Source organism: Trachemys scripta, chromosome 10 (assembly GCF_013100865.1).
Source record: "Trachemys scripta elegans isolate TJP31775 chromosome 10, CAS_Tse_1.0, whole genome shotgun sequence".
Lineage (NCBI taxonomy): Eukaryota > Metazoa > Chordata > Testudines > Emydidae > Trachemys > Trachemys scripta.
In genome coordinates this window covers 33,812,054-33,825,804 of record NC_048307.1, presented here as the reverse complement: position 1 = coordinate 33,825,804, position 13,751 = coordinate 33,812,054, and the positions used below count along the sequence as shown (strand labels likewise).

General features: G+C 63.0%; 2 protein-coding genes across 3 annotated transcripts in view; one reads left to right on the top strand and one right to left on the bottom strand.

Annotated features, from left to right (window-relative positions):
- The first annotated feature begins 588 nt into the window (after window positions 1-588).
- PAM16 (presequence translocase associated motor 16) lies at window positions 589-5,136 on the top strand. The gene is made up of 5 exons (XM_034784739.1): window positions 589-720; window positions 2,015-2,099; window positions 2,863-2,999; window positions 3,576-3,641; window positions 4,974-5,136. The coding sequence occupies exons 1-5, from the start codon at window positions 718-720 to the stop codon at window positions 5,064-5,066; spliced, it is 384 nt and encodes a 127-aa protein (XP_034640630.1). The 5' UTR covers window positions 589-717; the 3' UTR covers window positions 5,067-5,136.
- Window positions 5,137-8,334: 3,198 nt separating this feature from the next.
- GLIS2 (GLIS family zinc finger 2) overlaps window positions 8,335-13,751 on the bottom strand; it is a 33,007-nt gene continuing 27,590 nt past the window's right edge. For both annotated transcript variants that reach the window (XM_034784170.1, XM_034784171.1), the window contains exon 7: window positions 8,335-13,349. In XM_034784170.1, coding sequence (XP_034640061.1) covers window positions 12,541-13,349 — 809 coding nt within the window. In that variant the 3' untranslated portion in view covers window positions 8,335-12,540. The remainder of the gene's footprint in view (window positions 13,350-13,751) is intronic.

Genomic DNA, 13,751 nt, shown 5'->3' with positions numbered 1-13,751 from the left:
GAGGAGAGAGCCCAGGGCTGGGGCAGCAGGGGGTGCGGGTAGCGGGGGAGAGAGAGACCAGGCCTGGGATGGCAGGGGGTCTGGGTGGGGGAGGGCACTGGTGGGGAGGGTGAGAGCCCAGGGCTGGGGTGGGGGGCAGCCAAAAATTTTTTTGCTTGGGACAGCAAAAAACCTAGAGCCAGCCCTGCTGCTCACCAGGGGTGGGTCGTGCCAGGGATGTGGCCAAATGCCAGCTCAGCCAGTTCCTGCTGCCCCCGTGTTCTCCCTGCCCCACGGCTGGGCCAAGCCCCGGGGCACACTCGAGGGGCTGCGGGTGCGGAGCGTGGCAGGAGGGGCTGGCAGATCTCGGGCCGGGCCACGACCCAAAGCCCAGACCCAAGCGCTAGAGAAGTGCCGTTGCGCTGCTGCCCCCCAGCGCGGGGGGTGGGCTGTGGGTCAAGCCGTGGGGCACGCCCACAGCACGTGGCACGGGGGTGCTGCTGCGCTGGGGCCAATATGGGGATGAGCGGCCTGGCTCCCGGGACAGGCACCCCGGCCCCGCCCCAGCCACCCGCCGTCCGCCAGGGGGCGCGCTCCCCTCTCGCGCGGCGCTCGGCACCTGCCGCTCGATGGCCGCGGGGACACTCTGCCCGGCACCGTCTCTATGGCGCCCCCGCGGTGGCCGCTGCCCTTCGCTCCCTGAGCCGGGGCCTGCTGCAGGCCGGAAGCGCCGAGGACATGGTGAGCGGGACCGGGATAGCTCCCCCGAGCCGGGGCTCCCCCAGCCGCGCTCCGTCCTGCGCAGGGCCCGCTGGGGGCGGCCCCGGGGTCCCTCTGCCCGGTGCGCGCCGGAGAGTCGGTGCTGCCCCGGGCCCCGCCGCCTGGCGCGGGCCGGCCCCCGGGCCCCGCAGGGAGCGTTTCACCGACTTGCCCACGGGGCCCCTTGCGGCGCTGGGACAGACCCCGGCGCCCGGCCCAAGCTCCTGCCCGTGCAGGCGGAAAGCGGCTGGGCCGGGGCCGGGATCGAGCCCGGCGCGTCCTGGGTCAATGCAGCTCGGCCGGGGCAGGACCTTCGTGGCTCTGCCAGGCGGCAGCAGCCCTGGGCCGTACAGAACAGCTCCATGGCCCCGGCTGCCGGCCCGGCACCCGGTGACCTCACCCCGGTGTAGACGGCGCTAGGTCAGGGAACAACTCGTCCATCGCCCTAGTACCCCCTGCCCGTGGAAAGCAGCCCTGGGCAGAGCGTGTTTGTGCAGAGGCGTCCCAGGCTGGGGGCTGTTAAAAGCTCCCCTGGCTCAGGAGAGAGGGGCCAGGCCAGCGCTTGACCCGCTCTGCCAGACAGAAGGTGTCACCTGCGCGGGCTCCTGCGGTGCCCGCCGTTCACTTGACTCTCTGGCTGCCGCGGCTCATCAGCACCACCGGTGTGAGGGATGAGCCCAGCGCCTGGCATCAGTGTACAGTGGCCTGTCTGGTCGCTTTCACTTCCTAATGCAGGGACATTAGCTGCTCCTCCGTGTCCAGTGCCCACCCTGCGGTGCCCAGGGCCGGGCTGGCCTTGCTCTGCATACAGCCAGCAGGAACATGCAGCTTCCTGGCCACTAGAAGGCACTCGCTATGTAACAGGAACACCCTTGGGCCGCTGGGTGCAAAGGCTGCGGCCTCCCTTCCCTTTTGAAACCAGTACCCAGCGAGCATTGGGGTCACATCTGGGCTCCCATAGCTAGTGATTTAACTAGTCCCAGGGCACTGGCCCCGATCTGTCCCTGGCTCTTCTGGACCATGTTGCGTCACTGGCTGGGTTAACTGATTGCTGGCTTTTGGCAGGGTGAATGCTTTGAGGGAGGAGAGGGCTTTTAAGCTGACTAGTGCCCGAGTTGTGGGGGGAGAGGGGAAGCCACTGGATCTTCGTAGTTATCTGATGCCCTTCCTGAACGATGCAAGGTCTGAGGAGTAACCTGGGCACACCCACGCAGAAGGCCTCTTCTGTAGGCCCCTGTGGGCAGCGGGTATTTGACTGCTTGTGCTTTGTCTGCAGGCCAAGTACCTGGCGCAGATCATCGTGGTGGGGGTGCAGGTGGTGGGCAGGGCCTTTGCTCGGGCACTCCGGCAGGAATTTGCAGGTAAGCACCAGTCACCGTTGCCAGCCTTGTCTCTTCCACCCAAGAGGGGTAGCTATGGAAAGCTGGTGTTGTCCTTGAGGGTGACCCCTGGCCTTGACTCTGGTTTAGTGTCTTTGTTTTGCATGTTAGAGGGCTGCTGGTGGGAGTGGGGCACCGGGCCTGTGCTGCTGGGGGAAGGCAGCCTGGATTGGCACCATTGTTTGTGGTAACTGCTCAGTAACGTGCATTAGTGTTAGCGGGTAACCTTCACGGACCTAGGTTAGTAACACGAGCTGCTGCCAGACAGGGAGCAGGGATGGGGACCTGGGCTGGGATTCCAGTCTCTGGGGACCCCAGATTTGCTGTCAGAGTTGGCCTCTGCAGCCCGGGGAGCAGTGCCCCCAAGTCTGGCCCCAAGTGTTTCCTGGGGGCCCTGCTCGGTGGCTGACTGGGCCAGGCTTACTGTGGCCCCGGTGGGGACAGTTCTGAGTGCTGTACAGAGAGCAGGGGGATCCTCTGGGAGGGAGGGCAGGATCATCCCCATTGCCCCACACAGCCTGTGACAGACTGGAATTGAACCCAGGCATCCTTGGCTCATGTTGCCACCCTCTGCCCTCACTCTCCCCCGCCCCCCATTTCCTTATGTCCATAGAGGTCCTGTGGCACTTCCCTTTGCATGTTCAATAGCCCCAGGCAAGCTCTCCTGTGAGCGTAGTGGCCAGGTGGGCCGGGGAGAACGGGCTGTGATTGGAGGAGTGACCAGCTCTGGGGTCTCTCTGAACAGCCAGCCGAGCAGCGGCCGATGCGCGGGGACGCGCCGGGCCCCAGTCTGCTGCAGCCACCAGCATCTCGGGGATCAGCCTGCAGGAGGCCCAGCAGATCCTCAACATCTCCAAGCTCAACCCGGAGGAAATTCAGAAGGTAAAGCTGCGGCTCGGAATGGGATGGTCCAGCAGGCAGGTCTGCATAGCAGCAGGTTGCTGAAAGGCCAGCCCCTTTTCCCCAGCTGCTGCAGCCTGGTGTTCTTGCTCTGGCAGGAGATGGCTGGGTGGTGGCGTGTTTTGCTCCAGGGAGTGTGAGTATGGGTAGCCAGTTGGGGCTGGGCACCTCTGTTCTCAGTGCAGCAGCTTCCTTCAGCAGGCCTGTTACCCATGGTGCATTGAGGCATTCGCACCTTCCTCTCTGCCCCGGGACCCTTCTTGGCTTGCGCTGTAATCAGGGCTTTCCAGTGCTGCAGGAGGGAGAGAGGCTCTGGGCTGAAGTGCTTGGACTCAACCCCCCATGACAGCCACCCAGTGAATTTGCATGCCCTTGCTGGCCAAGTGTCAGTGAGCGAGAGTAGCTGCTCCCTCTGCCTCAGGGCACGGGCACTGCCATGGCTGTCCCCTGGAGGGACCTGTCACTATGGCTTAGAACAGCCAGCTGGCAGCGCGCTGAAATGCAGAGCGAGGGGCAGCCGGAAGAGGCAGCTCACGGTTGGCTTGTTTCCTTTGGCAGAACTACGATCACTTATTCAAGGTGAATGACAAGTCAGTGGGGGGATCGTTTTACCTGCAGTCTAAGGTAAGCGGGGTGTTGGATGGGTCTGGGCATCCGTCCTGCTCTGTGCCAGGATATTGGGCTGGCCTCGCAGATTTGGGAGCCGGCTGGCTGTCTTGGGAGCTGGCACTTGGGGCTGGAGGCACTAAGGCTGTCATCGCTGTTTGTGGCACTCTAATTACCCCTCTGAGCAGAAGCAGATCTTTTCCGGGGTCTTTGCCAGGGTGAACGTCCTGCTGGCAGTGCCCTCTGGGTGTTTCCATCCCCACACCCGCCCACATGCCCCCACACCTCTCTGGGCCCCTGTCACACGTGCTGGACCCTGGGTGTCTCCGATGGCAGCATGTTGGACCCTGAGAAAGGATGAGTTCCCTGGGGTCTGGCACAGCGTCCGTTTGCCATCCTGTGCTCTCTGGGGCATGTGGATTGAGGGGGCAAACTGCCCTGGGCTGCAGCGTCTTTCTCAGGCCCCTCTGCTGCTGCATGGTGGGGCCTGGCCTGGAGCCACTATCAGCAGCCCCCTCATGCCAGTCACCAGTGTTCCCTCTAATGTTTTACATCCATGTGCGGAATGAATTTTGTTATGTGCATCAATATGGAGATGATGTGTGACACCTCACCTTCGTATTGGTGCACATAACAAAATTCATGTGGTGGGGGTGGGGCCGAGGGGTTCAGAGTGTGTGAGGGGACTCACGGCTGGGGAAGAGGGTTGCGGTGTATGGGGTGCAGGCTCTGGGTTGGGGATGAGGGGTTTGGGGTGTGGGAGGGGGCTCAGGGCTGGGGCAGAAGGTTGGAGTGTGTGCGGGGGCTCTGGGGTGGGGTCAGGGATGATGGGTTTGGGGTGCAGGCTTCCCTGGGGCTGCGGTGGGGAGAGATGACTCCCCCCCAGCCCTCTCTCACCACAGCAGCTTGGTGCTAGGGGAGAGGCATCTTTCTCCAGCCGCAGCAGCTCTGGCAGGGCGGGGCTGGGCTGGGCTGAGGGAGGGGCTCCTCCCCAGGCCAAGGCAGGTCCACACTGGGGCCGGGCTAAGGGAGAGGTTCCTCTCTCCCAGCCGAGGCAGATCTGTGCTGGGGCTGGGCCAAGGGAAGGGTTCCCCTCCCCCGGCCGCAACACGTCCATGCTGGGGCCAGCGGGGAGGGGCACCTCTCCTCGCCTGAGCCCCTGCGCAGGGCTTAATAGGCAGCTGCGCAGCTTAGAGGGAACTTAGCCAGTCATGCAGTTGGCTTCTGCTGCCTCCTCCTGACTGCCTGGTGAAGTGCAGCCATGTCCCTTGGCTATCCTGGGCCTGAGGCCTGGCCCGGGTATGGCGGACTGTGTGGTAGGTGAGACTCATTGGAGACACTGTCCCACAGGTGGTGAGAGCCAAGGAGCGGCTGGACGAAGAGCTCCGAATCGAGGCCCAGAGACAGAGTGAAAGAGAACAGGGGCAGAAGCCAGAGACGTAACTACCCTCCATGCCCTCTTCTCAGCCCCTCTAAATTATAGCCAGCCAATAAATCCCCTCTCTGCAGCTTCCTCTGTGTGGTTTGGATTCAGAAGATTCCGTGGGAGAGATGGGGGGGGGTCACGGCCTGGCCCATTGCTTGCGGGCAGCTGTATCAACTACCGAATGGCCAGGGGCCTCCCATAATGCACTAGGACAAGTGGGCAGTGAGGTAGATGGAGGAGGAGCATTCCTTCCTGGACCATTCGCCCTGAAACATGGCGTCCAATTGCCCCCACCCACCGCAGAGCCAGAAATGCCCGGTGCTACATGCAGCCAGTTGGCTGCCCCCTGGGAGCCCCGTGCTTTAGAACAGGGGTGAGCAAACTACAGCCCGCGGGCCGCGTCCAACCCATCAGACCTTTTAATATGGTCCTCGAGTTCCTGCCAGGGAGCAGGGTCAAGGGCTTGCTCCGCTCCGTGTTGCTCCCAAAAGCAGCAGCATGTTCTCCGTCTCCTACACGTAGGGGCAGCCAGGGTGCTCCACACGCCACCCCCATCCCAAGCACTGGCTCTGCAGCTCCCATTGGCTGGGAACCCAGAGCCGGCACTGCATCTCTGCGTAGGAGCCGGAGGGGGGACGTGCCGTTGCTTCCGGGAACTACTTGAAGTAAGCGCCGTCACGACCCTACACCCCTGATCTCCTCCCACGCCCCAGCCCTATGCCCCAGCCCTGATCCCCCTCCCACCCTCCAAACCCCTCAGTCCTAGCCCAGAGCACCCTCCTGTACTCCAAATCCCTCATCCCCAGCCCCACCATAGAGCCTGCACCCCTGCCCCAGCCTGGAGCTCCCTCCTGCACCCTGAAGCCCTCATTTCTGGCCCCACCCCAGAGCCCTCACCCCATCCTGCACCCCAACCCCCAATTTTGTGAGCATTCATGGCCCACCATACAATTTCCATAACCATATGTGGCCCTCGGGCCAAAATGTTTGCTCACCCCTGCTCTAGAAACAGGGTTTCCGTGTGCCCCTGACTCAGTGTGATGGGGGCTAGACGCTTTCCACTGCACCCACCATCACAGGAATGTATCTGCCCTTCCACTCCCTGGCCAGGTCCTTCAGTGGCCTCAGGACGGTGTCTGCTGGGGAGGAAGACTCAGACAACATGGGTGGAGAACTGGTAGGATGTGGGGAAGCTGCCGTGCGAGGAGACCCGCTGCTGGGCCCCCGGGAGTCAGTGTGAGCCCACCCTACCTGACTGGACCCCTGTACACCCAGCTCTGCCTGGGGGCGAGGGCAACCTAAAGAGCCCAGCAGTTTAGCGGGGCAAGGAGACAGTAACCAGGGTGCAGGGCCTGGTTTCACCTGGGGGCTGCAGTGACGCATTTTCTGCTCAGCCATTTGGAAAGCCCCAGCTGCTTGTCTGAGCCACTCCTGTCCAGCCATGGAGGCCAGGCGCAGATGGGCTCTTGGGACCCAAATCTCGCCAGGCACCATTTCTGAGAGCGTTTTGCCAAACTAGAGTGCAGCAAATGGCCCCTCTGTGGCTCCTTCCCAGGAGCCAGGGGAACAGCTGAGCCCAGGAGCTGTAACCACCCTGCTGCTGGCCTGTCACCACCACAGGAAAACCTGGGCCCCGTCAGACTGGGGAGAGCAGCGGCCCGCATGGCTTCTGGGGGCTCCCCCATAAACTCCAGGCTTCAGCTGCCCTGAGATGCTTGGAGCATTTCCTGGGATGCAGTGTTGTTCCACAAACTCCTCCATCAAGGTGAGCTCTGGCCACCACTGATCACAACAGCTGTCAGACCTGTGCTTCCGCCACTCCTGATCATCGTAACTACCAGGCCACCCGGGGGGCGGCAAGCGGCATGTTCCCAAAGCGGCGCAATCCTGCAGCTCTCGGGGGGGGATGGCAGCCCCCACCCCGTGGGGGGTTAGCTTTACCAAGTCCTGAGATCCCTGTGCCAGGGGAACAGACCAGAGGGAATAACCCTGCCTGAGCCCAGCTGGCATAGTAGATTGTTTCCATTTCCTAAGGGCCATGGGTACCACAATGACACACACGCACAGCCTTTGTGGCACTGCCCTCTGCTGCTTGGCACATGCCCTTCTTGGTCCCCTGGCCCTGCGGGGCGGGCTCCGAGATTCCCTCACTCGCCTGATTGCTCTGGGCTGGCTGCACAGGGAGGTGGACACTCTTGAGAACATTGAGGTTCATCCCAAACCCTTACACGAAGGTTTCTAACCATCAGAGGAGTGAAGTTCTGGAACAGTCTTTCAAGGGGAGCAGTGAGGGCAAAAGATATATCTGGCTTCAAGACTGAGCTTGATAAGTTTATGGAGGGGATGGTATGATGGGATAGCCTGATTTTGGCAATTCATTGATCTTTGACTATTAGCGGTAAATATGCCCAATGGCCTGTGATGCGACACTAGATAGGGTGGGATCTGAGTTACTACAGAGAATTCTTTCCTGGGTGTCTGACTGGTGAGTCTTGCCCACATGCTCAGGGTTTAGCTGATTGCCATATTTGGGGTCGGGAAGGAATTTTCCTCCAGGGCAGATTGGCAGAGGCCGTGGGGGTTTTTCGCCTTCCTCTGCAGAGTGGGGCATGGGTCACTTGCTGGAGGATTCTCTGTACCTTGAAGTCTTTAAACCACGATTTGAGGACTTCAATAGCTCAGACGTATGTTAGGGGTTTGTTGTGGGAGTGGATGGGTGAGATTCTGCGGCCTGCGTTGTGCAGGAGGTCAGACTAGATGATCATGTTGGTCCCTTCTGACCTTAAAATCTATGATTCTAAGCCTGACCTGGCTGCCTCCTTGGGGCCCCTTCTCCCCGTGGGGGGAGACGTCGGTACCAGAGGCCTTAGTGGCTCCCAAACTGGGGGTTGCAGCATCCTGGCTCCCCCTCTCTGTTTCGGTAGCATCTGCGGGCCTTGTTGCGCTGGGCACTGGCCAGACCTGGGAGGAGGCAGGAGCTTGTGGACCAGCTAGGCACTGAGGGAGAAGGGAAATGGGTGGCCACTTGTCCAAGATCTCCCGGCAGCTCCGGGCTCAAACCCAACTCTTCCCATCCCCACACCAGAGCCCTACCCGCTGCCTCTCATTGCCAACAACTCCTGTGCATCCCCCCACCCATTCCCAGCACAGGCAGTACCCGTCGCTGGCACCTAAGGGTGGAGGTGCCAGTGGGAGGCTGCGATGTGCTCACAGGGGTGATGTCCCTAGGCGGTGCTGAGCAGGGTGGAGCCCCCGAAAAGCAATTACAGGCTGACCCAGCCAGGGCAACTTGTCAATTCACTTTATTGTTTTCTTAATAAACTTCCTCTCCTCTGGAGGCCGAGAGGGGCAGTCGTGAGCATCTCGCTTTGTTTCTTTAGTTAAACGCTATGCTAACAGCAATGGAGCCAAGAGGAGAAAGAACGTACACTACCAGAGAAAGGCACTTAGAGACGGGTAAAATACCGAGAGCCTGGAATGTGCGACGACGACCGAAAAACAAAACGTATACCGGCCCTGGCAGGCCTAGTCTATCACAAAGCACATGCTGTGCTACTGTTAACCCTTTGAGTGGCATGCTGCTCGCCCGGCCTGGGGCGAGGGGGCAGGGATCTCTCGGCAGCCCCAGAGCTGGCAGGTGTGATGCTCGCCCGCAGCAACAGGTTCCCCCCAAGCGTTGGCTCTGGGGGGCTGGCTCCCTGCCAGCCAGGCTGCAGTGCTGTAACAGCCAGACCCTGAGGGCCCCTCCCTCCCTCCAGCAGCTGCAATGGAGCTTTTGAGGTGGAGGATGTGGCCAGTGAGGGGGTCTAGAGCCTGGCTAGGGGGATCTCCTGGTTGGAGGGTGGCAGCAGAGCAGGGGTCCTGCTGAGGGCAGGGGAGAGGTACGCAGGACCCCCTTGTGTATCAGGAGGAGCGGAAAAGACAGCGAGACCCCTCCTGCAAGGGCGCCCCTTGGGGCGAGCACTGAGCAATCCCTCTGCAGGGGAGGGAGTGTCTGAGGGGCAAGCGTGGGGAGGGGGAGAGGCCAGGAGACCTGGGTACAAGCGGTGGCTGCTTGGAGATGCCCTGTCCTCAGGAAGTGCCTGGGCCTGCTCCTGCGGGCACAGCCATGCCATGCCCAGGCCTAGCTGTGCTCAAGGAGCTTGGCTCTGGAGCAACCACTCAAAGTGCTAAATCAGTCTAAAGAGTTTATGTAGCTTATATGTCCATAGGCCAGCCTGGCTGGCCCTGGAGTGTCTAGAATAGCTTACGGTACATACTGCGCGGGGCCATCTGGCCAGCACCAGCTGAAGAGACAGGCTGAGCCCACGGGCATCACCCACAATGGCTCAGTGCAGCTCTGTGGTGCCAGCCAGCCAACATGCCTGCCCTCTTTGGCCACAGCTGAACCTCCAGACCTATGTTGTGTAGAGGCCAACCCTGCCCAGATCTGCTCCCTGCTGGGGGCAACCACACCAGGCCCTGACCAGGTTGGGAGGAGCCCGCTGGGTCGCATGGCATGAGCCCAATCTGCACATTGTTGTGACTCTATTCCTTATGGGCAGGTGTCTCCTGGAGACTACAGCTCCCAGTAGGCACTGTTCAGAAAGGGGTGGAGTGCCTGCTGGGAACTGTAGTCTCAGGCCCCAGCCTTGGCCACCCCACATTTAATGCTGTAACTTAGGCTGGCTTGCTGCCCCTCACTCAGGCAGAGCCCCAGCACCTCACCAGCCGCTCCCCCCCCGAGTGAGGGCCGTGATGCCCCGTGGCTGGGAGGTGCAGACACCTCAGCCCCCAGTGCTGTGGGGTAGCAGAACCCTCCCACCAGCCTGCACCGTGGGCAGTGAGAGTGGCCCTATGCTTTGTGTGTAATTAGCTTTCTAACCAGCAAGGTGCATGGGGGAGGGGGGACAGGAGACCAGCTAGGGGGAGCTCATGCTCCCCAACAACTGGCACCCATAACCACAGTGCTCTGATGGGCCAGGCTCTGCCTCCTGCTGCTCCTCCCCTGGACCGGGTGCCACAGGGGCATCCAGCTGTCACCCAATGCCGCTTGGTCTCAGCCTGGCACTGGGCCTGCTGCTCACCAGGCTGCCACGGGGCTGGCTGGGGTGTCTCCAACCAACCCCCTGGGGCAGGGACAGCGGGGAGGCACAGCTGGGCCCATCAACGGAGCCAGAGAAGAACATGGGGCAGCTGGCTGCACCCAGCCCATGGGCATTACTCTGTGTGTGGGGGACAGGGCTAATGGGGTCCCTCCCACCTGCATATGCTGCAGCCCCTGGCTGAGGACAGGCCCAGGGGAGCATTCAGGGCAACAGCCTGCCCAGGCCATGTGCCCACAGGCAGCCTGGCAGCCACACCTCAGGAAGGTGGCGTGTGCCAGAGCAGGGCTAGCCAGGGCTCCGGGCAGTGGGGCTGGGGCTGGGCTGGACAAGGTTGCAGCTGCTGAGCCAGTCACTGGGAGATGGGCAATGGATCCGTGGGGTGATCTGCCCAAAGGGTGGAGGGAAAACCAGTTTGGGGACCATCAGCAGCAGGCCTTGTGGGGGGAGGAACAGCAGTGGGGGCTCAGCCCCAGGCCTGATGGGGCTCACCTTGGCAGCTGGCCAGAATGGGGGCTTGGCAGGTGCAGCAACAGGTTGTGGGTGGTGGCCCAAGGGCTCCCTGCAGTGCTGGGGGAGGGGGGGCCCTGCAGCAGTCTGCCCACTCAGGGTGTTAACTGAAGTACTGCCCCTGGCACCCGCCTCCCAGCTGGGCTGGCCAGGACACTAGCGGGCCAGGGTTCACAGCTGGGCGGGACTCCCGCCCTGCAGTGCTGGCCAGCCACACACACTCGTTGTTGCATGCTAAGGTACTAACAGAGCTGAAGGCGATCTTGCCCCCGCCCTCCCCCCTCGTTGGGGAAGGGGCATGGGAGCCGGTGAGCGGCATACTCAGCCAGTATGCGTTGTCGGGGGAGGGGTCCAGGGGCAGGGCTCCCCATGGGACTGGGGGTCCGTCTGTCTGTCTCAGTCCAGTCAACCCAGGGCTGAAGGGCAATGGGGCTGCAGTCCAGAAGTTCATCGTGGTCTTGTCTTGCCGGCATCACCACCAGGCAAGCCCAGCTGCGGGTGAGTAGCTCTGCCTCCTCCGCTGGCCCAGGGACGGCTGGGTGCATTCTGGGCCCGGCTGATCTGCTCTTGGGGGTGGGGTGTCAGACTGGGCAGGGCGCCAGTTGGCTGGTGGGAGCTCCGTCAGCTGGGGGATGACAATGGGAACACCCCTGCTTCGGCGGCTCCTGGTGGTACCACATGGCTGGGCTGGCTGCTCCTGGGTCAGCGCTGGGTGGCAGGAAAACACCACTTGGCTCCAGGGGCGCTGGCTGTGCTGCAGGCCGGGCTGGTGCAGGCACTGGGAGGTGGGTGATGGAAGAGGGCCAGTGGCAGGTGTTGGGGCAAGTGAGGCGCTAGATCCCCTCGAGTGGGGGCTCCTGGAAATGAGCCAGCGTCCCACCGTGTGCGGGAACCGGAGCTGGAGTGGAGGGAGCCTGCCAGACCAATGCCATGGCAGTACCAATCCTAGGGTGGGGGGCTTACTCTGAGCCAGAGAGGAAGGTGCCAAGGGCTGCCAGTGCCAAGGGGGCAGCTCTGCTGCAGGGGCCAGGGGCCACGGCCCTCAGAAGCCGCAGGCTGGGGGGGTGTCAATGGGCCCTTCCTCTGGGATCGCTCAAACCCACCCAGCTACTGGGCTGCACACAGCCAGCAGAGGGCGCTAGTACATGAGCACCTGGCACTGACTGGGGGTGGGCATGGGCTGGGTGTTGGGACCTCAATGCAGGTGGCAGGTGGCTGCGTGGCTCAGGCCTCAGGCAGGGGGCGCCTGGTCAGCACCAGGGACAAGGGCCCGACGCGGGACCTGTCAGAGTGGGGGGTTGGGTGAGATAAATAAATAGCGGCGCCTCCCACTGCCTTAGGCCTGGGGCAGGCAGCCCCCAGGGAGAGACGGGGCGATGGCACACCAGGCTGGCCCTAGGGCCCTGATCCAGCTCCACGCCCCATTGCTCCCAGAGCCATGGCCTGGCTCGGGTCCCTCCGCAATGGTCCCTCTCTGGCACCTGCTCTGCTGCCACAACCGACCCTGGTGCCCCAGCCCAGCGCCTGCCAGAGCCATGAGCCTGCTCCTGCTGTGTCCTGTGCCAGCGTTGGCAACCCCTGGAGAGCCAGCAGGAGGCGCCAGGGTGCGGCTGACTCAGGGAGGGGGCAGTTAGCTGTCTCAGGGGGTCCCACGAAGAGGCATCTGGAGCGGCCTGCGCTGGGCCGGTGGTGCGGGCCGGCCGCGGGGCTGGGATGGGGATTATTGCTATTCTCAGAAGAGTCAAACTCTTCTTTCGTGAAGGGTCCAAGCGAGACCCAAGCGGCAGTCGCAGGGGAAGGGGGCAGGAGGTCCGGCTCCCCGCCACCCCGCTGGCGGATTCACCCATCAAGACTCGGGCCAAGGTGGTGCCTTGTCTTGCATCTGGGCTTCGTTCACTCAGTTCACCACAGCCGGCTTCAGCAAGACGGAGCCAGGGGGGATCACCACCCAGCCGGGCGGCAGGGCCTCAGGGCTGCCCATAGAGCTCACGCTGGTGGACAGGTCCAGTACTGCGCCGGGCAGCAGCGGCAGGCTCTCTGGAGCACGCCTGAGCCGGGCCCGCTCAGTCCTGTCACACGAGTCTTTGCGGCTCTCGAGCCCCTGAGCTTTGCCCGCTTTGGCCACCCTGGTGTCACCCATCTGGCACTTCTCCACGTCCGTCTTGCCAGCAAGCAGGGACACCACTGGCAGCCCCAGCCCGCTAGCCCCAAAGGGAGATGCCAGCAAGGGGCTCTTGGCCAAGTTGAGTGGCGCCCCATTGAGGGACAGCACGGGGCTGGGCAGCCCCGACAGCGCAGCAGAGCCCACGGCACCACAGGCCAGGGTGCTGAGGTCCAGGGGACCCGGGGCCAGGGGGATGGGCAGAGAGGCTCCCAGGCCGGGCAGCGCATGCCCGCCAAAGAGGGCGGCCGGGTTGGGGATGATGAGTTGCGCCCCGTTGACGTAAGGCACTTCCGCCGAGGCGACGGGGGTCTTGGGAGGCTGCTGGAGTTTGAGCAGCTCCTGCTGCTCGTGGGACACAAAGTGGCCATGGGCCTTGATGTGCTTCCGCAGTGAGCTGGGGTCCGTGTAGCGCTTGTGGCAGCCGGGCATCTTGCAGTAGTAGGGCTTGTCCACGTAGTGGGTGCGCGTGTGCTTGAAGCGGTCGCTGGAGTTGGAGTAGCGCTTGCTGCAGCCCTCGTAGGGGCACATGTAGGGTTTCTCGCCTGCATGGGGACACAACAGCCATGAGCTGCCACAGGCTTCTCGACCCGGCATGCCATGGGGCCTCTGCCGCCAGGCCATGGGCTGCCACGGGCTGCCTAACCCAGCATGCCACAGCACTTCCGCGGCCAGGCCATGGGCTGCCTGACCCAGCGTGCCATGGGACCTCCGCCACCAGGCCATGGGCTGCCTGACCCGGCGTGCCATGGGACCTCCGCCACCAGGCCATGGGCTGCCTGACCCGGCGTGCCATGGGACTTCCGCCACCAGGCCATGGGCTGCCTGACCCGGTGTGCCATGGGACCTCTGCCGCCAGGCCATGGGCTGCCCTACCCAGCATGCCACAGGGCTGCCGCCGCTGGGCCATGGGCTGCCCTGACACTGACTTGTGTGCAAGGGGGTGA

Excerpts from the sequence above, each read along its gene's own strand:
- PAM16 (XM_034784739.1), top strand. Across the intron at positions 2,100-2,862 it reads ACTCCGGCAGGAATTTGCAG|CCAGCCGAGCAGCGGCCGAT; the intron begins GTAAGCACCAGT and ends CTCTCTGAACAG. Across the intron at positions 3,642-4,973 it reads CGTTTTACCTGCAGTCTAAG|GTGGTGAGAGCCAAGGAGCG; the intron begins GTAAGCGGGGTG and ends ACTGTCCCACAG.